This window comes from Salarias fasciatus, chromosome 2 (genome assembly GCF_902148845.1).
Source record: "Salarias fasciatus chromosome 2, fSalaFa1.1, whole genome shotgun sequence".
Classification (NCBI taxonomy): Eukaryota; Metazoa; Chordata; class Actinopteri; order Blenniiformes; family Blenniidae; genus Salarias; species Salarias fasciatus.
The window spans coordinates 8,686,959-8,713,139 of NC_043746.1; the positions used below are offsets into that span (position 1 = coordinate 8,686,959).

A 26,181-nucleotide genomic window follows, 5' to 3' on the forward strand; every position below is an offset into this window, starting at 1 on the left:
CTTCATCTCGTCATACCTTCGGTTGCATAGTTGTGGTCGCGAAGGAAGCTGTTGTTAATTTTCCGGGTGTCACTCTCCTCCTCCATTGATGAATCGGCTGGTTCGGGATCCTGAACGCGGCAGACCTGCTCCCATCATGCCCGGTACCGTCAGCAGGCGGGCTGTGGGACCAGCGGGGGGCCTGTCATGGCTCCAGATCTCCGGCGTAATCAACACAATCCCCGATCAAATACCTGTGCCGATGGGGACGATGTACTGGCAGGTCCTGTCCACACCTCAGAGCGCATCCGACAAGCCCCGCCGCGCGCGACGCAGTGACAGCGTCGAATCGGACGCAGCGCTTAATGGACCGATGATCACCGCGCGCGCACACAAGTCACACAGTCACCTGTAAATCCCATTCAAATGAATGAAAAACGATGTAAAAGCACGAGCGGTATCACCGCCGGTCAAAAATCAGCGTCTTCCTGGAGGTTGAACCCGGAGCAGCAGCGCGCAGTAAATCTCTTTTGGAGGATTTGAGTTTCGGCAGGATAGATTCCCCCCTCCCAGCGCCAGCGGGGCGGGCGGGATTATGCGTCAACAAGCCTCCTCCGATCACCTCAGCATCTCCATGTCAGACTCTTTCGGTCCCCGGCATCTCGGCTGTCCTCCCCTCTCTCTCCTCCGTCCCTTCCCTCGTGTGTCGGAGTCTGTCCGCTCAGCTGACTCACTGTGCCGGATGGCGCAGAGCGGAGCAGAGCCGTCCTGTGGATCCCCGCTGCTGCTGCTGCTGCTGCTGCTGCTGCTGCTGCGCTTCAGCTGAGGAGAGAGGAGCGCCCTGCCCCTCCCTGCTGCCTGCCGGATGGCTCTTTAAAAAAAAAAAAAAAAAAAAAAAAAACACCGCCAGCCCTCACCTCCAGAGAAAGACCCGAAAATCAGTTCGCACAGCGCCTGATGATGACCACCAGCCACGCTCGCGCCTGTAAAGCCGGCAGATGCCTTATGGTCTGGGTACAAGTTGCCTCTTAAGCTTGGCAGATCCTGCACCACCGTCCCTCCACCCTGCTGCTGCAGAGACATCTAGATGTTACATGCATATCAAGCTGGGACTGATGCAAACAGCGGGATTAAACCGGCAATGTGTGGAGTGGTTCGCACCCTCAACATGCCTGTAGGTGGAATTTCCATGGTTTTACTGCACGATTAGCTTTTCCATCAGGGACTTCCGTTCCCTCCCAAAGGAAAAAAAGCATCTAACTCAGATCAGCTGGTGACTCTTAACTCCTTGTAGGTGTGAATGTGAGTGGATGGGTCTGTTTTCCCTGTGATGACCTGCTGACCTTTCCAGGGTGCATCCTGCCCTCACACAGCAACAGCTGACCTTAGCCTGGCAGTGGCTACAGCATGACTCAAAGTTACTGAACCGATCTGATGAATTTTGGGCTAACCTGGCTCCTCAAAATGAATGTTTTCCACCTTGGTTACAAGCTTCGTTCTGTGCATTTAAACATCTTCCAACAGCAGCTTTTCAGAAAGATTTTTATGAGACATGGAAGCACATTTGTGTCCAAACATTTGGCAAAAAGCATCATCAAAGGAACTAGGGCAGAGATCAGGACAAAGGAGAAAGATCAAGACTGGCGACAGGGAACTAGAGAGCAGAGAGAACAGAGAGGGTCACAAGAAGATGAAATTTAAAAAAAGGAAAGAAACCCAGACACTGATTAATTAGATTAGCGAGGCAGCCGTCTGCGCCTCTTTCTGAAAAAAATCAAATTTCCATGCTGAGTTTAATAACATCTACTTGTGGTCCAAGCATAATCTTTGATGAGTGCAGTGTGTGTGTGTGTGTGTGTGTGTGTGTGTGTGTGCACTGCATCAGTGTGCATTGCATCCCTGCCCCTTATCGACTCACTTTACCCTAAATCTCTCCAATTCCACAAAGGGACTGAGTATCTTCCCTGCACGAGCCCCAGCACACAGAGCAGCAGTGGCAATAAAGAGATTGTGGAGCCCCCTCTCCTAAATGCATTAGCGCTCTAATCCATGCGACCATTTGCACACCCAATCCTCGGCTCCTGTCCTAATGGGGATCTGACCGTGAGGAAGGTGGGATGCTCATGGCGAAAAAAAAAACAGGGACTTCCTACTCATGCTATTTTACACCCCATCACCCTCCAACCTCCATCTCTGATGGAATACATTAGGTGGTGTTATCCATGCGGGGGGATAATGAAGGCTACTGGAGCGTCGGCGAGAACCTCCGATTTCACATGTTTCTATATTTACAGTCCTCTGCTCCTCTAATGAAATCTGCAGAGAAATGCTGCCATCCTTGACCCTCTTAGATCTAACCGAGTGGTCAATGGCATTTCCCATCTCTATCAATATTTAAACAGGAATCCGCGAGGACAAAAGGAAGACACACTGCTCCTCTTCCACAAAGACTCCAGCTAAGTTACAGCTGAGCAGCCCGAATTAAAATGAGATGGAATCAGGAAAACAATGGGTTTAGTGGAGTAAAGCTGCACGGATGAGAGGCTTAGCTTTGTCAGATTTTGTTGGGAGGTGAGGGTAAAATTATGAGGCAGACACATACAAATGAAGGGCGGCACTGACAGTTAAAGGCGCACAGATATTTGACTGTATAATGAAGGAATAAGTGGAGAGGCCTGCTTGGAGCCAGAGTCGGGGATCAATGCTGCCACTCCAATATCGCTCTCCACCCCCTCCGCCGTGCCCCGGTCCCAATCCCTGTGCATGATTGCCCCTAACCCACATTTCAAATTCAGCCTCCCACCACCCCTTCACAATGTGATCTCACACGACTCGACGAGTGATCGCAGGTCGATATGTGCGTTCAGGAGGCGCACCTCAAAAGACCTGAAGTTTCTGCACCCCGCGGCTCGTTTGATGCTGCCCTCCGAAACCTCCAGCGACACGTTCTCCACCGCTACCCCGGTTCTCTCGCTCATTACCCCCCATCTCCCACTCCGCCGGGTGAGGGACCGGTGACAGCGCATCTACAGCCCAGCTGCCGCGAGTCTGACTTGGAAGGAAATGCTCGGGGGGCCACCAGAATTGGAAGAGCGTGTCCTCAATTCTCCTCAATCGTATGGACAAAGTGGGTTAAATTAGGCACCAGCAGCACCAAACATAGGGACACAATCACATGGCAATGATATTTTAGTCATGCCCAATTGCCTTCCTTGATGTGTGGTAATTGGTTGACCTGGGGATGCCGGTAAAGGCCTACAGACGGCGAAGATGCCGCCTGCATACCAAGTAACGTGCAGGCTTGTGGTTGTGCATGCACCTTCACAGGGAGCATAGATATTTGGCTGCACGGCAACTGAGCAGCACAGCTAAAATTATATACCTTCTCTGCAATTACTTCATATCTGAAAAGTGCAGTCGATAGCATATTGATCACTGCATAATGTCTGGGGTAAATAAGCTATGATATTGAGTGTTTTCGTCCAGTTAATCCAAGAAATATGTGGTTATGGCGAAGTAAATCCAAAATCTATATGAGCTCCACATAGTTAATCATTTTATGTACTCAATACATAAAGAAAGTGCAATCATTTGTATATAGCTTTATGAGGAAACTGATTTCAATATCACATTAGTAAAGGCCTATTTTTCTTCATTGCTTACGCCTCCGCTACATAATGTAGAAATTTTACACATGGGTAAATTTAATAGCACCTGTGTGTAGGTTTGTAAAAGAAAGTCCTGTTTTTATTATATTGCCACAGTGTGACTGATGCAAGTCATATGGAAATCTGATTCACCATTTCATTTTGGCATGTTAACGTGAGACTTGTAAATTTATGGTCCAGAATAGGAAATGTCATCAGCTTTGCAAGGTTGTGGTTCATAAAGCAAACCACTGAAGTGATTTTGAACTAAAAGACATGGCTTCCTCTACTCTGAGGCTTAAAAATTGACAAAAGCATATCTAAAAGAAAACAATATTAAGGTGCTCTACGTCAGACCTGGGGCTTAATGCTTTTCCCAAGCTGTATGTATGTGAGTGAACCAGCGTTTGGGCTTTACTTGACAAATCATAAACTATGGGGGAGGGTCTACAGCCAAGGTTAGAGCCAAACTGAGGTGACTTATGGAAAAAAAAAGGTTAGAAATCAGTCATTCAGAGATGCAAATGATGTATCCTCATTACACACAGTACTGTAAAAATGCATGGATGTTGAGGTATCGAGTCACAACTCAAACGTCCTTGTGGCAGCAGTATAGGTCGAGGTATCACCCACAGCCTGTGAGACCATTCCCCTGAGTGCCATGACAATCTGTGCAAATATTTCACTGCGATTCACCAACTAGTCCTCAAGACATAATAATAAAATAGATTTCACCCTCTGGGGAACATAAATAAGCTCAAAATGTCTCCGCAATTCATTCAGCAGCTATCGAGATGCCTCAGTCTTTACTAAGTGATGAGCTGATGGACCAGCACTGACCACCCTTCACCTCCGAGCGAGGCTGAAAATCCAATCTTGCCATAATTGCTAATTGATTTACAGCATTATGGTTTGATACAATCGCATTTTTAAAACAAAGAGCCGAGACATGCAAACAGGACCTGGAAAATTGATTGCAGATGAATCCATGTGGTCCAGAGTTAGATCATCAAGGCCACAAAGTTTATCACAGATGTAAAAACTCAACAGAGAAACTAGTTTTAAACAGCAGTAAGGCTTCAACTTTTTTCTTATTCGTCTCTTTTAAAGGTTCATCTTATATTAAAAAATGCTTTCAGTTGAATTCAAATCTTTCATGAATCAAAAAAAAAAAAAAAGGACGGGAAAATATAGGCTGCAGTCGGAGGGAAGCTGCTTTACACCAAACATAAGATAAAGCCTGTGTAGTAGCTGGGCTGGTTTGATATGACATCTCTGAGTGAGACCAGCTGGATCAAAGTGCACCAGCTGAGCTACAAAGTCCTTATGGTCATAATTCTTACTGCTTTTCTGCTGGCTTCAGATCCTTTTCATGTTATCAAACAAATCAGGATTATAATCAGCAGCATAACATTCTCCCTGCAAACATTCATTGGCCTTCCATTAGCTATGCAACCCACCCTGGCATTAAGAGCAGCTAAACACATGAGGGGTAATAGGATTGCCCCGGCAGTCCATCTGTCAGGGGACGGAGCAGCAGCAAACCCCAGGGAGGCAGCACCCTGGCCTGGATACACCTTCTCACTCCGCCCTGTCGTTGCACTTTTCTCTGGAGATATTTGTGCTCCGCATTAGAACTCAACCTCTGTGAAAGTAAAACACAGCCACTTGAGCGTGTAAATGCCATAAGGAGTAAGTAAAACGCTGGAAATTACGCACTCTACTGCGAGTGTGTAACCTTCTGGCTTTAAACATTATAAAACGCCGCCACTGTTCTGCTAATAGACTACAGATGGAGATACATGGCAGCGGCTGGTGAATGAACGGAGCGCGAGACCGGGTGGGGGAGGGATGCAGAGGAGAAAGGAGGGCCTGGGAGAGGGAAGAAGAGAAAGATAAAAAGATGGATGTATAGTTTTGGTAGAGGGTATTAAATCAAGCCTAGAGGCTGTCCCTAAATCAGCAGGCTTTACTCTGGGTGTCATTCCAATTACATCAGGATGAGACTAATGCTCCGTTGCTCCGAGACTTCGGACCAGCAGGATTGGATTTTCTGTTTCCCCCCCTTGACTCTCCTTTCCCCTCCCCCAACCTCCCCCCTCTCTGCTTCCCTTGATAATAAATTAATTGAAAAGAATGCATGTACAATGATTAGCACAGGACGGCGCATTTTAGATGAAAATTAATCAAGTGAAATAATTCGGTTTGCAGCAGCGCCGCTATTTCACAATTCACACCTCGAGGATGTACAGATATACAAATGCACGACATGGGCCATATGCATGTAAATGAAACACCGCAATATCATAAAACACACGTTTAGCATTTCTGCTGCATTGCAAATGTTACAAGAAATCAAAACACTGGCCTTAAGGCGGAGGAGCATGTGCACAGTGCAGGTTTAGATTTGTTTTGTGAATATGGAGTCTCGGCTTGCTAGGAGGAAATGATGCCACTTAACAGAAAATCATTGCATTGTACCTCTCTGGTTGCTAGGAAACTGCAATTGAACTGGCATTGCAATGCAGCACAACAGCTGTCCGTGTAATTGGACAATTAAGATCTTAAAATGTCATTATTTTAGTCATATTCATCTCAATAAAGGTTCAAGCATGTCCCAACACATTTTCTACCGGTTGGGTTAATGGGACGAACATGAGGAGTTCATGCTGGACTAAAGCTGGATTTCATTAGTGAAATGATCGGCGGTGCGTTAAGGGGGAAGGATGGAGAAACCGTGCGCCCTAAAACGGAATCATGAGGCACAGGAAAAACAGGGTTACTGTCTGTGCTGGCTTGGAAAGCTGGGACGAACACTGTGTGTGTTATTAAGTACGCTATATTTATCCTCCAGCACTTTCCTCTCTGTGGACAGATGAAAGACCGGCCAGTTGAAAGTAGGTTAAGCAGGTTAGCGAGCGACTACAAAGCCACCTCCCCGTACATGACCGGGGCCCCATGCACGGCTTATCTTCAGGACCGCGGACAGCGCTCTGCATGCAGAGCAGGCAGGAAGGTGGATAGTGGCTTATCAATACCAAAGAAGGAAAAGCATGTCGTAAAATTCAAATTTATAAAAGCTGTTTTAAATGGAAATTTTCAAAGAAAATCTGTTGCACTATAGACGTGAGCAAGATGTGACAACGGGGATTTTTTTTTAATTAAATTAAATATCAACTACCTTTATTGTGCATCATTCTATGCACTATCTATAAAACATGCCAGCTAATAATTATATCATTCAAATATTTCTAAATCATATTTGTAAGTTGTGAGAAACTAAATTGACATGCTTAATTAACAAAAAAAAGTGACTAATCCATACATCTTGGACATTTTTCTCTTTTAAAATCATTTCCTCTTATTGATGAAAATGTAATTTCTAATAAACTAATCAGCTCTAATGAGTCATCTCACACACAAGTCAATTGTAGTATTGAACAGTCAGGGCGAGTCATAATGGTCCTCCTCTGTTCTGGCCATCTTTAGGTAACCAACAGATTGAGCATTTAAAGTCTGTTCAACAAGAGCGTCGCTAATAAGAACAGCAGCAGTGTGGAAAAAGCCTGACCCCATATCTGAACACCGTCCCCTCCCCTCTTGCTGGTGCTGCTTGCCAGAGAGGGTCCCCTGCAGCCATTCAGTCATGTTTCAACCAGCCCCATGTGACAACAGAGCATGTTCTCTGTGCACCTCGGCTCAAGAGCTCCACACACACACACACACACATACACACATACACACTCACTGACATAGACAAAAAAAAAAGCCCACACATTTCATTATTACAATAGTCCACACACGCACTCCGTCAACAACAAAGACAAACACATGCAAGCGTGTCACACTTAGAGGCTGTAATCTCCAGGAAAATCCCATTTGGCAGAGCAGCTGCCAGCGTGGATCACAGATAGTCTGTAGTTGTGGTGCCCACAGGGTGGCAAGCTGTCCATCCACACTCCTTTCGCAAACACACACACACGCACACACACACACACGCACAGAAGCTTAAGGTGGGATCAGCCTCTACTGCTGCGATGATAAATTCTTTGCCACCTCCACCACTTTAATAGAAACATGTCAATAAGCTCAACCAGTCAGTTTCTCATTTGGACAGGGCTTAATTTTTAGAGCTCAATTTATTGATCCGGTGTGAGGCCTTCTCTGTTGCAAACTAGCCTCGGGGATTTGCCATTTTTGATGTAGGAGGGTGCGTGAGGGGACTTCCTGGCAAAAGTGGTTTGTCCATCTGTCTGTGTATCATCCTGGCTGTCTGTCAAACACACTTTCCACTGTTTATGTGAAAATAACATTTTGATATTGAAATGAAAAAATACACTGAATTCAATATATTTGATAATTCTGAGTTAAAATATCCATCTATCTATCTATCTATCTATCTATCTATCTATCTGCAAGCACACAGAAGAGAAACTGAAGCATGCCATTCTTCAGGTTTCTGAGCCTGATGCTGCATCAGTAAAGGAGATAATCTTAGAGCACCACCATCTGGCAAAAACAAAGATTACATGTTAAAACCTGAGACATAATTACAGCACTTCAGCTACATAAGTGTGCTGCTCTCATACATCACATTTTGGGACAAAGTCTTGGCATGTTCCACTGTGCACACATGTGCACCCCCACACAATAGCAGCCACATGAAGGAGGTTCCTGCCTTTGTTCGCGTTAGGTTCCCATCAGACCTGAAGGTGAGGGATGCATTGTTTCCTGTGTCCTCAAGGGAATAAATTGGTCAGAGCAAAAGCAATGCAAAGCAGAATTGACACAATTACAGGAGGCTGACACCAGTGTCAAGCTACAAGAAAACACAATTATAATAGATCAATGTTTTTGGAATATTTATAGGCTCACATTTGTGCGATATATTTGGAGAGAAACTTGTTGTTTTGAAGGAAATCCTTCAATTCTGGATCCTCATAATGGTACCACAGGTGTCAGTTTGGGTCCATTCAATCTCCGTAAATCAGGACAGAAATGTCACACACAAATACACACAAACAATAAAATTAGCTAGCTAGTTTAAGTTATCACAAAATCCAACTCAAACACTGCCTATGAACAACCACAGCTTCACCTTCTGTTTCTCCTGCTAGGATGAAGGCTTTAATGGAAGAGTGCGCGTGTGCGTGTGTGCACAAAGGGCTCGGGATTCACATTTCAATCAATACAGGAAGTGTTTTCCTTCTGCAGCTTATTGCCATCTAAACATCAAGTTACACGAAGAACTACAACAGCACCATGTCAATCGGAGCGTCAGCGTCACGCAGAGGTGACGGGTCTGCGCAGGAGTCGTGGATGAGCACTGCAGATGTCCCGTCTCTTCATGTGATGCGACAGCATCAATATGGGATCCATATTTTGTCCACCCCTGGCCCTGGAAAGCAGGCAGAACTAATTACTCTGGCAGCACAGCGCCTGGAACCTGCCAGCTGAGGGCCAGCGGGAGAGCTCCGAGCTGATCGGGCTGTGAGACGAAGAGACACGGGAGCAACCTGGCGATTTGAGCATTCGCCACAGATGTATGGAGTTACACACTTGGCTGCGCAAGCAACGCAGACGAAAACCCCGCTCTGAATTTGTGAGGGGGAGCGTCGCAGCGAGGGGACGTCTGTCTCCTCAGACAGACGAGCCAGTGAAGCAGCCAGAGAAATGAGAGGCGAGACGGAGAGTCGAGGCCCGGGAGGTGCGCTTCCCAGACATGCTTCAGCAATCATACAGTGAGCAAAGCAGACTGGGAGGACTGCTGTTTTGTGAAACAGCCATTTCCGCTATGCTTTGCCTCGTTCTGGTGCTCATCCAGCTCCTGAAACCTGACCACGCTGTTTTTACTCTAAGAGCTTTTTCATCAATCAAACGCTTTACTCATCTGTTGCTTTACAATTCAGTCTGATCCCCATCGCAGTGTTAAACTCCCAGACAAACAGTATTATATCACACACACTAATCTCTCGGTGAATGGCTTAAGTTTGGGGTAAACAGTAAACAGCCCCTTTTGTCCGGACAGCTTGGTGCAGCGACACACCGTCAATACTAATGGCATCAGGATACAAAGTGTTACCATGGTAACCTGGAGGCCCCGGTCCGGTCCCTCTCTCCTCTGTACTACCGGAAGGAAGCAGAAAAAAAAAAAAAAAAAAGCCTGACAAGAACAGAGAGAAGCGAGCGAAGGTAAGAAAAATCTGAAACGGAGGGCCAGAGGAAGGAGGCGGTGAAAGAGACACAGAGAGATGGAGATGGGGACGAGCCAAAACGTCAGGGACGAGGGAAGGGGTCCGGGGGTCCGGAGGCTTTGGTTGGTCGAAGCTGGTTGGGAGCTTGGTGTGGAAACAGGCAGAGCAGTGTGTCACAGCCAAGCTCGAGACTCAACCCTGCCGTAAAAGAGATCCTTTTCCACCCCAAAATCTGCACTCTCATCGCCCCCCCCCCCCCCTCCCCCCTCCCCCTGAAGCCGTCACCCCATCCATCACCCACACTCCTCCGCCGCCTGACCGCCTCCCTCATACTCAGCAACACTCAAACGGACCAGATGGGTTCAGTGAGAAACAGCCCGATGTCTGCAGCGATCGTCATGGCTGTAAAGCTGCTGCTTCGCCCGAGCTGCTTTACGTCCACGTGCAGCTTTTGCCAAAGTGGAAAACCGGTTAAGGAAAATGTCACCGGGAGCAAACCTGATTCGATCCAATGTGTCGGTCATTTCAATGAAAACAAGACATTAAAAAAAAAAAAAAAGGAAATCAATGCTTCAGTCTGGGAATGATGGACCAAGACCCTAAAAAATACTTACTGAGTGTCGTTTCCAAGCGTAAAATTGCCTTCTGGTGGGAAAGCTAATTTAGGCTCAGAGTTATACTTTGTCACACACCAGGCCGCTAAGCCCATTTTATGCTAGGTGGGTCAGAGAGCCATTTGGCTGGATCAATATTAATCACCGGGAGCCGAGGTTGAAAACAAAGTGGCAAAGCTCATTTTGACTAAATGGGTACAAACCTGTTTCTGTTGCCACGTTCAGGAGACAAAGACACTGAGTCAGTCAAAGTTTGATGCCAGGTCAAAGGAAAAAACTCTGCTTGGGCGTCACCTGAGTGGAGACTGAAATTTACATTCCCTCTCTTCACATAAAGTCAAGTGACGAACGAGAAAATTCAAAAAGTCACAAACTTTTATGTTCTGATGAATACATTATTTATGTCATAAAGATTTATCTTAGTTTTGTATTTTCATTAAAATTAATAAATGATTAGGCCTACTAAAAAAAAACAACAACTGCCTACAACACACACACACACACACACACACACACACACACACACACACACACACACACAATATTCGAGCATCCGATGTTGACACCAGTGCTGAAGAACAATTTAAATGTGTTTCCTCTTTCAATTACCGAAACTTGATGGGAGGGAGATTCGACGTGTAACAATAATGAGAGATGCTTAAAAAACACTATGTTGTTTTGAAAGAATCACTTTGTTTTTTTTTTCCTTTCATAAATATGTCGAGCAAATGAGAAAAGAAGCGCTGATCCTAGAGACCGTCATTCAGTCACGTCTTGATAATCCCGGCGCACGGCGCTGGTGTCATGGTGGGATTAAAGATCTGGTGAGGGTCCAGGACGCAAAGCTGTTCAACAGGACTGTTTACCCAAACAATTAATAAACAAACAGCAGAAAATATGCTGCAATTCATGTAAAATATTTGAAAGATAAATAAGAAACGGGACACACAAACAGCGCTGGATTATGGACCGTTGCGTTTCTTCCACTTTCCTCCTTGTTTTAAGACATCGCAGCGTCCCATAAGTCTTTCACAAGGTTTCATTTTCACATATATTTTACACACTAATCAACATTCATATTTAACTTCCTCATTACTCCCAACTTTTAAAATTTAACACACACACAGGATTTTTTCATAATGTGTGATATTTTATATTTTTATGACTCATCCAGACTTTAAAAAGCATGTTGGCCTTTAAAGTGACCATATATTATGTCTTCTGCATTAACTAGGCAGATATAGAACACAGCCGTTCATAAAATGATGCAGTTTTTGCAGGATAACAACTTGAAATCTTCAGGATGAACCAGCAGATTTACGAAAGGTTTTCAGGATTAAAGAGGTTTATTTGTCACGTGTCGCAGGTTATACAAATAGGACATGTTGTGGAATGCGCTCTGATTCACGTCAAGGTTGCGCAATAAAACAAATAGATTAAAAAAAGAAGTCAAAAAGTAAACAGGAAACAGAAGTAAACAAAAGGCAAAATAGGACAAGAGAAAAAACTAGATTAAAAGTTAAAAGAAGGTACAGACTGTGCGAAGCAGTCAGGACGGCATGTGTACTTGAGACTGTGCTTTTTGAAGTGAGAATTTGTTCTTATTAAGACATTCTTTAACAACAAATGGTGAAATACAGCCTCTCTTTGGTCAATTCTACAGTTTTCCAATAAATTTGATTAAATGTTATTCTGTGTGTTATACAGATTCAAAAATGTTACAAAACTATCATAAGTAAAAGGTAGAAACAGCACCGAAATGTGACAGCATATCATTTGAATAATTACCCTCTACAGGATTAAAAAGGGAACTTTCAGGCTTTCAGGATGCATCTATGTCTGAATCCTCACTGAAAATTTACTGTGACTGAGGTGAAACGATAATAAGAAAAATAATTTTATACAAACATGGCCCTCTGACAAGGGAAAGTATCAGGACTGTGTTTTTACCCGCTGACTCCAGGCACTATTCTCTGAATCTTCCAGGTAATTTGGAGGCTGGAGCGCGAGGCCGAGCTGGTGACTAATGAGGGTTACTCAGACGAACACAAACTTCTGCAGCACAACAGCAGGGACAAATAAGGTGTGTGTCACTGTGTGAATCAGTGTGAGTGTGCAGCAGGCAGATGCAGTGTTTCACAGAAATAAAACAAAATAAAATAAATAATCACGCTGATTGATGACTCATCATGCGACACCGGGTGCCAACCAACCATCCATTCACAGAGTTTAGCGGGTTTTGTATTTTGTGTGTGTGTGTGGAGCGGCAGAGTGGAGGGAGAAGCAGAGAAAGTGGGGAGAGACAGACTGGTACTTCATGTACTGCTGCCGTCTGCCGTCTCGCACAGTGGCATTAGGCTGCATTATTTATCCATTGTCATGTCTTATGTGTACAACACCATTCAGTCAGAACAGGAAAAGCTTTCTCTGGGATGTAGCGTGAGGGCTGATGTCGTATCTTCTTTCTCTCAAGCACGCAGACACAATACTCTACTCTGTACATCGGTTCTTCTCACACATAAAAAAAACACAATAACTGCCTGAAACCATCCTCCACCAGGAGCCACCTCTGCTCCAGACGAGCTGTAGGTGTTTGATCCTCATATCGACCATCTCACTCAACAGCGCCACTGTGATGACTCTGCAACAGTGGACGGCTATTTCCAGAGGAATATTGAAAAACTATGCTGGGAAACTATAAAAAGACACCTAAACCGAGATCCAGCTGGATGACGGCCACTGCTCCTGTGGGTACAGTTGGGTTCGGGCTTTACAAGCAGCTGAGAACACAGAGCCTGTCCTGTGTCCAGAGAGTAGGCAGGATTATTATCCATCAACTCTTCTTTTCTGTCCATGTAATTATTATTAAGTGCGTGCAAAGCTCTGGCAGGAGAACTTCAACAGACCCAAAAAAGAAAGCCACATCTGAGGCCTGGAGCACTTATCTGCAGCACACCACAATTCCCACCAAAGGAGGGTGTTGCACATTGATTTTACACCCAAAAAGTATAGCGGGAGAGCGCTTAAAAACAGCCCGCTTGTGTTTTTACCATTTTACTTCCCAGTGCGTGTACCGTGGATGCGCTGTGGAGAAGTGATTGTCAGCTTTTAGTTTCAGATGTATATCCCCACAGAGCTATCCAATCAGCTCTAATACCCGTCTAACGACGCCACCTGCCATGCGCCAGATGTGTTCATTTCTGCTGCTTTTATTTGAACCTGTATAAACTGATTCTTTTTTGGCCACTGAGGGGGGGGGGGAGTGGAAACGGGGCATAATCATAAATAAACAATTTCATTAGCAACCACAGATCTTTTGTTGTGGATCAAAACTGTTAAAGTTGGTTCAGGAATGCAGAAACCAAGCACCATCACTGTGTTTTGCAACAAAAGGCATGGCTAGCATAATTTTGCATGTTAAAGTTTTGCAAATAAACAGTCATTCTGCTGGTCTGGCCCACCTTAGTTTACATCTTGCAGCACGTGATGCCTAAACTAAAATGAGGATGACACCACCCCTTACGTATCTAATCAGTGCTTTTATCTCTGACCTGCAGCTGCAACCAATACAAGAGGCTGAAACTACCACTGTGGATGTTTGCATCTGTGCACATGCACGAGGTAATGACTGCACACACACTGAGTTCATCAACCGAAAGCTAGAAAGAAAAACTGCTTTTCCAATTCAATTTCATTCTATCAAGTATGTGTGTACATGCTTTGGTTTATTGTCTGCTTTGCCATGTTCTCTTCTAATAAGTTCCATATCCTCCTCGCCGCTGCTGCTTATTCTCATTAAAGTTTCATCTGAGCTAGGCTGTTCTTCACGACTACAAAAGGTTTCAGTGCAAACAAAAGACGACTGCCATCCAAGTGTGCCACCTGGGTATACCACTTGTTAAACTTTAGCATGGATGGATGGTGGATTCTAAATGTGAGGCTAGGACAACAGCATTTAAACCATTTTTTACTGCAATAATGTCACCTATAGGTTGTTTATCATCTGCCTCAGTATTATTACAGATTAACTGAATTACAAATAAGATGTTGGGATTTTTAGTAAAGAGTTCATCAACTAATTTGACTGCAGCATTGTGAATCTGTTTACAGTAACCTGTCTCACTCAACCCATCAGGACCTCTCATAAACCCACGGAGACAGATGGGTGGATGGGGGGGGGGGGGGGGGCAGAGAGGAAGAGGAAGCCTATCCTGATGTTCTATATATACCCCAATCCCAATAGTAGCTGTGTCTCTGCTGCAGTCTGTCAGCCGGAGCAAAGGCCCGGCAGCCCGGCTTGATAAGGAGCCTTTTTGTCTGGCTTGAGCTCCCAACAGGGGCCTGGTCGATGCTCTTAAACAGAGGGGGTTCAAAACTCTGAGACTCATGTCACACGCATTTCACTTCTACACAAAACTGATTTAAAGGAGAAAAAAAAAAAGAGTAAAAGACAAAGAGACTTGCGTCACTGTTTGCTGTAATGATACGCCGCCTCCTGTGAGGGAACAGGAGTGAGGAAAGTCTCAGCACTGCTGTAATTGCTCACTTCTTCCCTTGTTTCCATGCACGCTCTCTGTGAAAAGCTGGCAGGAAGTGTTTGTGGTAAAGTGAGATTGTGGCTGAGTGCTGTGTGAGAACGACACTGATATGTTAGTGTTTTCATCTCGCTGAGGAGGAGAACGTCTCGGTTCCCATCGGCTCCTCAGTTCCAGCTCAGGAGGAGGAATATGAGGAATTTTCTGACATTTGCCTTTTGATTGATAAATATTGCTGCTTAACTTTTCACAAGTACGTAAGTTTTTGGTTGATTCTTCCAGAGAAACGTATTTAGTTTCTTTCATTATGATTATCAGAGAGCCTGTGAGTATACTGTATGTCTCTTTACTGTGAACATTTAATAGAAAATCATATCAAAATACTCCTGGTTTGAGCATGAACTTTTGGGCCTTTCTGCATGGAGTTTGCATATTCTCCCTGTGCATGCATGCGTCTTACTGTGGGGATTCCTGCAGTCGTCTCCTCTGATGAAACCACTTCATAAAGCTGTACATAAGACAGATCGATGGCTTAATGAAGAGGGAAACTGCTGGGAACCAATCTTCCATTTTAGCATAAATATTCCTCAGCATCCAATTAACTTTCCATTTAAAACACCGAGCATGACAGGCCATTTGCTTTTCAATGGCTTCATTCCATTGCAATTCATGTCACTGCTATTGTATATGCCTTTGTTAAACAAATGAGGGTACGAACTGCACTGCAATGATCTGTTAGAAATACAGATACTGTGGAGCAGAGGTGCTCAACTCACAAAACTCACATGCTTCATAGCACCTTTATAATAACTTAAGAAGTTTAAACTGATCAATAAAGACCAGATCTCTCCGTTATACTTACAGTAAATTCAGTTCTAAAGAAAGGTCTGTCTTGCCAATAAGTTTTTCTTACATTTATTTTTAAATCATGCATACTTCTTAAAATTTTAAATCACATATTAGCGAAAAGGAATCCCATGGATCGCGAGATTTCCTGTTGTTGTCTACCCAGGGAGAAACCTGCTCCACATTTTTAAAGCCTCTGATATATTGTCTAATTAGCTTCACCCAAAACACTTAGCAAAGGGCAACGGACACAAAAGGGTATAAATATGTCTTGTTACAATGCAGTTAAAACATAAAGGAGTCAATTCTGTCGGTCTCTGACCAGCTGTAGCTATAAATCATCTGTAATATCGCCACTATGAATCCAACTAAACTCACTCAAAACATAAAACAACTCCAGCATCTCTCAAGTCATCTGAAAGTGATTAAACGTTACTTGGTCCTTCTTAAAGGCCTCAGAGTGAGATGGGAGTGTTGAAATCCAGTCATCTGCAAGCAGTAAATATCCATCAATGTGAGCGTAATGATACATAAATACCAGGTTCTTTTAACCACCGCGTGGCCCACTTCACCGGCGGGCCGCTAACTTCCCGGGCCTGTTGTTGAGCAGTTTTCAGTGAGCCTTATCTTATTTTGCGCTTGAAGTAGCTGCAGCTGGAAATGTTACTGATAAGGGGAGAGAAAGTGGGCCAAAGTCATGGAGTCAAAACCAAAACAATCGGCTGAAAGACAGCAAAGGCTACCGCGCAGACGGGTACATCACTCCATCATTACAAGCAGACTGCATATCATCATGTGGTGCCTTGATGAAATAATATTTGATTACTGGAAATGCAACCTCACGAGCTTTCAGGGATAGTTTCAAAAACAAGCAAACAAATAACATGCACTTTGCTCAACTCTTTGACAATCTCTGTCTATGGGCTGCTCATTTCAAACGTCACCACAGTGGATCATCTGTTTTTCTTTCAGCATATCCTCTGCCTCCTCTGCTGTTATGCCCACCTTCTCCATCCCCTCCTTTACTTCAGGAAAGATCTTCTTCCTCTCCTCTTACCTGGCAGCTCCATCTCCATCCAACATGTCAAAAGCTTTATCTCTAAACTGCTCGGATTGTGGCAATCATATATCATTTTACTCAAATTCACTTGACTATTCCTTTCCAAAAGACAGAATACAAACTCTACCTTTACTATTTAATTCTTTTCCAGCCGGGAAAAGCCCCTTTTCTCAAAACTACACTACAACGTCTGCAGCAGAAAAGCCCTGAAGGCAAGCAGACAGAGAAGAAGAGACAGACAGAGCGAACGGCTGTTTTCACATGACTACCGTTCAGCCTATAAAAAGTGCTAAAAACGGGATGCGTAGTATATTACACAGCACACTGTCTGCACTGTTTATGGGTAAGCTTTCTTAAGTCAGCAGAACTAAGCCTGATCACGTCACAGTGACCGGACTGTTGTTACTGCAGCTCAGGCAGGAAACTTCAAGCTTATTGCCTATGAGGCAAACATTAAACGTGAAGAACACTTCTGAAATGCGGCATGGTGTGTGTAGGATCTACAGTTTTGGCAAGTAAGTAATGGCTTTTATGGGAAAGCAGCATTAATTACGGGAGTAGCCTATCTCTTTAAGCGCAGGCTCCTTTTTTAAAAGCTGACCAAACTGAAAACAGAGCAGTCACATGCTTAAGTGTGTGAATTATATCAGTACATGAGTACGTGGGGTGTTTGTCCTCAGCGGCAGACAAGGACAGGACGATTACGAGGATCGTTCTGGGCTGTGAACTGAGTGTCTGTCAGGATAAGACCGACACAGCCCAACCTATGATCTCGTGTTCCTCGTCTCCGATCCGCCGAATGAGTGTCACATTTTGCCGGAGAACTGACAGAAGTTCCCCCTCAGGCCTTTGCCACAAAAAGCTCACAGCTCCTCCTATGAATAAAACACCAGGTGCAGAAAAATGCAAAGCACACAAATACACTTATATGACACAAGTATCCACAAAGATTTGTCATAAATCTATTCTACAAGAAAAAAAAAACCCTTATCTGCTTTTTCTTGTCACATTCATCAAATAACGTATCAGAGAGGTTTGCTCGGATGCTACAGCAACATGAAGTAGGAGAACCGATGCAGGACGATTGAGGCTGATTGATGGCTTCATGCGATGTGGCGAGGTGTCAGTCGAGGACGCACATTTTTCCCTGACTTCAACACAAAACAGCAGCGAGTGGAGACACACATATACACCCATCGCAGAACTTTAAGACCTAATCCGTCACAAAGCAAGTGACAGACGGATGTGAAATTGGAGGAAAAGAAAACGTTGGAGGGGGGTGGCATAGGAAAAAAAAAAAGCCACTAAGAGACACACGCAACCTTACAGAAGGGGGCAACAACAGTGACAGACAAAAGCTGGCTGTGAATCCCTCAGAGAGAGGACCCAGGTGAATCTGAGTGATGCTGGCACACAACTGCCCACAATGGCCCAGATAAATAAAGAGAACATAAAAACACACACAAACACACACGCACCCGCACGCACAACCACACACACAGCCCAGTGCAGGGCTTATATAATGTATTTTCCACTAACATGGTAACTGCACACTCATCTTCCCCGGGGTGAACCCTGCTCGGCTGGAGTGGACAGGAAGGAGGACTACACTGCTGCAGTGCTCGGCTTCCTCAAGACCAGCAGGCCCACTGGAAGGGCAAAACACAGGAACAAGGTCACAATGTGGATGTGCAAACACCGGCTCTCGTACAGGGCAAACAAATGCCAATCGGCCAATCGGCAGGCGGAGCCGTCCGTTTATCCACGGCGCACGGAGAAGACACCCTGTGTTTATTATACACATCACATTACCAAGGTCATCCGCTGTGTCATCGCACCCTGCTGGCCTCCAGCACATGAGATTCCACATCTCTCGGTTCTGCACTCCGTGTACGACTCTTCCCTATTTCTCCACGCTGGGAGCAGCGTGAGCTCATGGATCATGTTACTCTGGCTGGAGCATCACAGCTCCATGTTTTTGTGATCTATCACTTCCTCTATTAAGCCATTCCTTTATCTCAGGCCGAGGAATCGAGAGAAAGCGAGCTTAGAGAGGGCGTCAAGTCACCAAAAAGGCTGCTTGTTCACCTCCGAACATCCAGCTGAAAGAATTCAGTTGGTATGATTTGATTAAGATAAGGACGTTCCACTACAATTGATTACACCATGACACCAGAGAAATCTCTCACATGTTATTCATTATACACTAATAGACTTTAAACATCAAGCTGAAAGCTGGATTGTCATATTTCAGCGATTAGTTCTTCTTGTGACACTTTGGTTGATACATTTTAATTTTTGAATTGATCGTTTTTGACGAGCTGCAGGTCTTTTTTCTTCACAAATGCACATTTCTTCAAGCAATGGCTGACAAGCTCATTTCACTGTAGAACCTCATCCAGCCTTGTCTGAGTCCAGTGAGGCCACACCAGTGAAATCGATGCATAACAGCCTTCAAATGCCGACAGCTCAAAATTCTTGCTTTTGTTTCAGTTCAGAGAAGTACAGAAAACGACTGCACCTTGAATTTGATTGTGATAAAATCAGATTTGATCAACCTCAGATTTTCAGATTTGTCCAGTAAGAAGCATTCCGCTTCTCACAACACTTGATTTCTGCAGCCTTCAAGCATGCATGTTTTCATCAGCTGGGCCTCATAGCATTGATGTAATGCTCCTGCTATATATAGGAATAATGTCTCTTCCGTTGGTAGCAGCACCTTGCTGCAGTCGACTGTTAATTCCTTGCTCTCACTGCTGTGTTATGTAGGATAATCTTACTAATACAGTGCAACAAATCAGGGATAATAGTTATATTTATTGAAAAAGTTTAATTGATGTATTATTAGAAATTTCTATAGTTTGCACTGCCTGACTGGACCCTGTGGGGGATCTGTTTTATAATGTGGTAATATGTCTGACACTTCTGGTTTAAGCCTGAAAAAGAAAAAATTAATTTGATTTATTTATATAGCTTTCTCCTGGTGTTTCACTTTATGCTTTTATGCTGTCACTCACGTCTTTGCATCATTTCCAACTCTTCTTTTCATATTTTACATTTATGCAATATTTTCACACCCGCACTTTGACATTTTCCATATCAAACATATCACTTTGATCATAATTTAAAAGCACTGGATGTCAAAACTGCTCAAAAGAGGGAGGGAGAGTTGCTGAAAGGGAATAGACAAGGAGTAAGAGTTTAAGGAGTGAAGGGCAAAGGATGTCATGAAGCGGAATAATTCACAAATGAGTGAATGAGTGAGTGGAGTATTTCTCTGTCCTTCTTTATGAAGATTGATGGTATATAGGGCAGCTCTACAGTCACTGCCAGTGACCACTGCATGCTGCACTGTACACTGTACCACACTATCTTCCCTCCTGTGCCAGAGGGCTGAGGGCAGAGCACACACAGGAAGGAGGGCAACCATGCAAAGCTAAATAATGCAATGCCTCGGTCTCCACATTATGACCTAGTAAATGGCTGGTTATACAAACACTCAGAGCCTCTTGGGCTGCCTCTGACAGCACAATCAGCAGGATGAATTGACCAGCCAGTGTATGAAGCCATTTATTGCCACAACAGCTGGTCAGTTGAACATTTCAACTCTGTAAAACTCTGAGGAAATAACTCTGTATGGAGCATGTGACTCCTCACTCTGAGCTGAGTGAATTAAGCCAGATGTCTTCTGTGGGGCATCTTTAGTAAAGAATGAATTGGTGAAATGAATGAGTCTCCCGGACTGAGGGCTGCATGGGAAGCAGTACTTGTCATGCAACTCCACAAACTGACTTTCCCTCTTGGCATGCTCCAGGCCTGACAGCTTTAAAGAGGTGAGAATGGGACTCTTTAAGACAGTCACAGTCACACACACAGCCTGGGGGGCTTTCTGTAGTTTGCACCGCAGATCATTACGTCCGTTCCCTCTTCGCATTTAAGAATGGCCCCAAAAAACTTCATGGCACATCTGAAACGTGCCACGGGAGGCCAACACTGTTTACTGGCCGGTCCAACTTCTGCACATGTCCACTGTATGCGTGAGGGACAGACGAGCAGCCCCAACATTCATGTCACACGCACAAAGTAAGCAACTCACAGCCCCGTGGAAGCCCCCCCGGGGTCCCACCCTACCTTCGGTGTGGCAAGTGGAGGACAGGATAGTGCTCGGAGGGCGGAAGAGGTACGGGAGATAACGGGAAAAACATTTCATCTTCTTCTCCGGTGCTTGCCGACGGCTGAAGAGCGCTGCGTTGCTGGCTCCACATCCGCACTGCTGCCGCGACAGCCAGCCAGAGAGGATCCAGGGGAGGTGCGGGAGGGGAAAGAGGCTCTCCGTCCGCGGCGCAGGGGGCTATGACAGCATCACTTTTTTTCGCAGACAGGCAGGCAGGCTCCGGTACAAGTGCGCGCCGCCCGGGGAGCAAACAGCGCTCGGTGTCAGCGCGCCTCCGCCTCCCCTGACGGTAGTTCCCTCCGCCGCGTGAGCAGGACGGGGGCTCGGTTCTGTCCTCACGGAGGGGAGGTCAATGTTTGTGTGGTCTGCTGGCGTAAACACCCCTCGTCATGTTTGTGTGTCCCTTTATTTAAAAAGATAAAAATTAAAAAAAAAAATTAAAAAAAAATACAGACAACCCTATGGAAGATGAAGCTGATCAATCAGATGACATAAACATCGTCTTTATTTTAGTCTATAATATAATTCAAAGGCTCCAAATTAAGGTACGCCATGGATCGTTTAATGATGCACAGTTGCGTATATTACTGGTAGTGGTTGTTTAACCTTTGAGATGAATATAAATAGAGATATGGAGTGTGACGAACAGAGCAGAACTTGATGATTCATAGACAAAACTTGTTTGCTGACCAGGTAATCGGTTAATTAAGTTTGGCGCCATCTTCTGGCAACATGCGATAATGCAAATAAAACTGCTGGTTACTGAGGCAAACAGGGACATAACGTATTAATAAGCTACAACTGGAAAGACATTTGCAGGTAAACAGTTCAGCTAAAAATAAGAATACCAAGAGTATAATGCACAATGATGAAGGCGAATGTATTTATATAGCACAATTCAAACACAGTATTGTACAAGGAAATAAAAAATGTATGGAAAAAAACAATGGATGAAATCAAATAATAAGAAATCCGCGCCTTTGTGTATTTTAACGTTTTGCTCAGTTTGTGTGAATGTTTTGGTGTCTTGTCTCGAGAAGTCTCGCGAGACTTGAGTGAACTAATGCCAGCGGAAGTAAAACGTGGGCCTCTTTTCCGCCGGCCATAGAGGAGTAAACGGCAGGGTAAGAAACCCCGACACAATCTTCCATTAAATCCCCGTTCATCCTCCACCTGGCGCATCCAAGTGTCCCTGTACCAGTCTGTATACCACGTAAACATCATCACGGTTCAGAAAAGGCCGATATTACTAGAATTCTGGCGGTAGATGACAAAATAAACGCCGCGTAGTGTTCGGTGTCATAGTCGGGTCTGTCAGTCTCCGCATGTCCGCTAGCGACATCGTAATGCACATTTTCTACCGTTATTGAGTCATTTTTGACTTAATTTGCAGTCGGCGGGGTTCTTCATTAGTATGTAGCCTACTTTGTGCTATAAATGAACACTTCTACCTCCGTCTTATCAACGTTATGCTAACTTAGCACATTGAGCTAGATTAGCATTCACCCTCACTAGTCTCAACGACACATTTCTGTACAGTGAATGAAGCGTAATGAGACACATGCTCTTTTTAAAGTGTCCAATATAGCTCTGCACTTATAAGAACGAGTGTGTATTCGGGTGTGTTCAAGGCTTAGTTATGCATGTGCAAGTTTGAGAGAGCGTTTTGTGTTGAGCAGTGTTTCTTAGATGAAAGTGCTAATTAAAAGTTTACCTGTACTCCTTCGTCCACAGCATCATGAAGCTGAATCCATTCGTAACCTCCTCCCGCCGTAAGAACCGCAAGAGGCACTTCAATGCCCCCTCACACATCAGGAGGAAGATCATGTCCTCCCCGCTGTCCAAGGAGCTTCGCCAGAAGTACAATGTGAGGTCCATGCCCATCCGCAAGGATGACGAAGTCCAGGTAAGACAGTTTCCGTGGCCAGACGCGACTAAAAGTGGAGGTTGCATTTACCTGACGGGATGTTCTCACACAGGTCGTCCGTGGACACTACAAAGGCCAGCAGATTGGCAAAGTGGTGCAGGTCTACAGGAAAAAGTACGTCATCTACATCGAGCGTGTGCAAAGAGAGAAGGCCAACGGAACCACAGTCCACGTTGGCATCCACCCCAGCAAGGTGAGAGACGTACCTGTACCTGAGTTTGTGTGCGCCTTCGGTTGATGCACACTTGTACAATCTATGAGTTACTCAAAGATCGCTTGAGAAGGTTCATTGTTTCTCTGAAAAAGTGTTACACAGACTTTTGATTTTTGTCCACAATTGTATCTCAGTCATGATTTTGAAGACCACCCATGTCTCTTGGACTGTTTCTCTGGCACATATTTCTTTGTTATGGTTGAGCAGAACTGCGGCAGATAGGTTTGAAGGGGTAGATTGAAAAAGATGGACTGCTGTTTGAAACCATCATGTAACAAAAGTTTTATTGCTGAATTCTGGATTTTTCCTTCTATTTTTCAGAGGAGAGTTCTATGGTATATCAGTTTTGTATAATTTTTTGTATTTTTTATATTACGTAAGTTATTTCAGTGACTTGTTTTGGGCATGCTAGTTGCCCTGTCCTAAACTGCTTTCTCTTGTCTTATTCCTTCAGGGTGTATCTGGGTGATCACATCTCTTTAACATTTCTTGTTTAACCGCAGTTTCTTTTTTTCGGCTTAACTAGTCTAGTTCATCTGGTTGTCTAATAGAGGTTTTGTGCTGAAGTTACATTACTTCAGCTTCAAATACAAGTATAAAAGCAACTTGAATCTGAGCACATTGCTCAGCTTATAATTATTTCAGTTTAAATGTTTCGATGATGCTTGTTATTCCTTCAGAAGTTGAACAGCATTTGCATCATGTGTTGAAAGCCGAATGTGCACAGTGATCAAAGAGACGTCTTGGTAGAAATGTAATTTGGAAAACAGTTTACAATGACAGACTGGTCATATTCAGCTTATCAAAGCGCCTTTGTATTTTTCTTCTGTGACGGTGTCAAGAATATTGTTCTCACAGTTTTGTACTTGAAGTTTTCAGCACTGCATACAAGGTGTCTGCACATGTTGATGCTCCACAGCCTCATGTTTTGATGTGACACTTGAGTAATCATGGTTTGATGCAGCCTTCAGCTACTAACCTTGAAATTATATTTTAGTGTAGCCTAAAGAAACAGTCCCAGTGTTACAAGAACAATAAATGAAAATCAATCTGACACAGGGAAGATCAAACTTCAACTGGATCAATGCGTGTTTTAAGGTTGGAGTAGTTGCGAGCATTGTGTTGTCATTGTTATAGCTTATTCTTTCGTTATGTAAAGGGTCGACAAGATCATTTAAAATACAAAAATCAGACTAAAACTTCGGCAAAACAAAAGTGCCCCGGCTTTTCTTTCTTATACAAGATACTTTGAATACATTTTCCACCTGCTGCCTGTGAATTCTACTGCATTATGTAAAATATCTGCCATGACACTTTGTAAGAATTGTTCGCGAGTGCAACCTGTGGTGCACTGACAGGGTTTTTTTTTACCTAGTCTGACTAATTAGACCTCTGAAAATTGCCTGCTTACATAGAGCTTGACATTTATGTCTCCTACTGGCATTAATTCAACTTTAATTACCATCCTATCTATTTTCAAGGTAGTTCTAATACCAGCAGCAAGTATCTGAGAAGCTGTTTTCACTGAATAAATCTGTACAGCTGCCCAATTCATTTCAGTTCTCTCTTCAGAAAGTCAGCAGACTGTTTGTGGTGATGACCTCCAATATGATTTAAGAACAGAAAACAAATCTTCCATGTTGTTGAGATTGTGTAATTATTTTTTTGCCTGGCTAATTATCCACCAACATCTTGTGTTGGTGTAGTTTTGAGTCTCTGGTGTTTTGGAGAAAGTTGGCTTGTGTTTAAGCTGTTAGTTCTAATGTAAAGCCCACACTGCATCATCTTGTCATGCTCTCACTGCTCACATAAATTGGATGATGCAAATGTCGATAGGCGCATTAGACTCTGCTAGAAGTAATGTAAATCCTTATTTTTGGTGTTTCTGCAGTAGGGCTGGTCCTGAAAGTTCGGTCGCTATGATGACACTCGGCGAATAATTTTGCTATCCGAGTATTCCTCCCCCACCCCCCGCATCCCCGGGGAGCTTTTCCGTGCTCTAAACAGTTTATCTAACCCTTTATTGCAAATTATTTACAGAAAATGAGGCGCATGCTTTTTCCGTCTGTTATCATTTAGTATCAAAGTTTATTTCGACTTTATTTTTTCTTTTTCTGTTTCTGAATCGTGGGGGCAGCGCCCGAGCAATTAGACACTTTCACTTCTGTTAGCGGACCTTCTCATTCCTCCAGAGTCTGCTCTCTCTGTTCACTAGTTTTTCACTCTCTGGAAGTCTTTGTAGACGGAGCTACAGCCTGACGGCTTCACACAGTCACTTTTCAAAGTAGCGTCCGACGTGTTTTGTTTGCTGCAACGCTCTGGCGCATGCGTATACCGGTGGCTCCCATGCCGAATATTTGGATAATCGGCATTACTTGGCCCCGAATATTTGGAGGGCAAAAACGCCTGTTCGGACCAGCCCAATTCTGCAGTACCTACACAGGCGCATGAGCCGCAGTAAAGGGGTGTATTCAGATTCAGTGTGTAAGTAGGAATTGAAAGTCCCTATTGTCCTGGAACCGCCTCAGTTACCTGGAAAACAGTGTTTTTTTTGTTTGTTTTTTTACTTCTTTGCTCTCCAGTTGAACATTGATCGCAGGTTGTTTTTGAGTAGTAGCATTGACAAATCTCTTCCCTTCCTTTGTGGTCCTGAGCTGTAGTGGTGTAGTTGTTGAAACTCCTTCAACTTTGTCACTTTTCAGTCTCTGGGCTGTCGTCTTAATGGCCAGTTCCAACAGTGAAACGTCTGTCCACACGCTCACTTCCTTTGTTTCTGATTTCCAGGTGGTCATCACCAGGCTAAAGCTCGACAAGGACCGCAAGAAGATCCTGGAGCGTAAGGCCAAGTCTCGCTCCGATGGAAAGGAGAAGGGCAAATACAAGGAGGAGACCATCGAAAAGATGCAGGAGTAAAAACCATCTTTTGCTATCAATAAAAAATGTAAATGGAGCTCACTGTCTCTTGATTTTTTTTTTCCCTCTACCGGGCAG

The 26,181-nt window shown here is 44.2% G+C and overlaps 2 protein-coding genes across 3 annotated transcripts in view; one reads left to right on the forward strand and one right to left on the reverse strand.

Annotated features, from left to right (window-relative positions):
* Nucleotides 1-21,390, reverse strand: part of LOC115395298 (serine/threonine-protein phosphatase 2A 55 kDa regulatory subunit B beta isoform) — a 41,455-nt gene extending 20,065 nt beyond the window's left edge. Inside the window, exon 1 of one of the 2 annotated variants that reach the window (XM_030100773.1) lies at nucleotides 21,007-21,390. In XM_030100773.1, the coding sequence (XP_029956633.1) occupies nucleotides 21,007-21,085 (79 nt within the window). In that variant the 5' untranslated portion in view covers nucleotides 21,086-21,390. Of the gene's footprint in view, nucleotides 1-16; nucleotides 397-21,006 lie in introns of those variants that run through there. The other variant, XM_030100780.1, reaches the window with a different exon arrangement.
* A 695-nt stretch (nucleotides 21,391-22,085) lies between these two features.
* On the forward strand, nucleotides 22,086-26,140 carry rpl26 (ribosomal protein L26). Its single transcript, XM_030100931.1, has 4 exons — nucleotides 22,086-22,173; nucleotides 22,784-22,955; nucleotides 23,029-23,169; nucleotides 25,975-26,140. The coding sequence occupies exons 2-4, from the start codon at nucleotides 22,788-22,790 to the stop codon at nucleotides 26,101-26,103; spliced, it is 438 nt and encodes a 145-aa protein (XP_029956791.1). The 5' UTR covers nucleotides 22,086-22,173; nucleotides 22,784-22,787; the 3' UTR covers nucleotides 26,104-26,140.
* The last annotated feature ends 41 nt before the right edge of the window (nucleotides 26,141-26,181 follow it).

Excerpts from the sequence above, each read along its gene's own strand:
- rpl26 (XM_030100931.1), top strand. The coding sequence starts at position 22,788 with ATGAAGCTGAATCCATTCGTAACCTCCTCCCGCCGTAAGAACCGCAAG. Across the intron at positions 22,956-23,028 it reads GCAAGGATGACGAAGTCCAG|GTCGTCCGTGGACACTACAA; the intron begins GTAAGACAGTTT and ends GTTCTCACACAG. Across the intron at positions 23,170-25,974 it reads TTGGCATCCACCCCAGCAAG|GTGGTCATCACCAGGCTAAA; the intron begins GTGAGAGACGTA and ends TCTGATTTCCAG.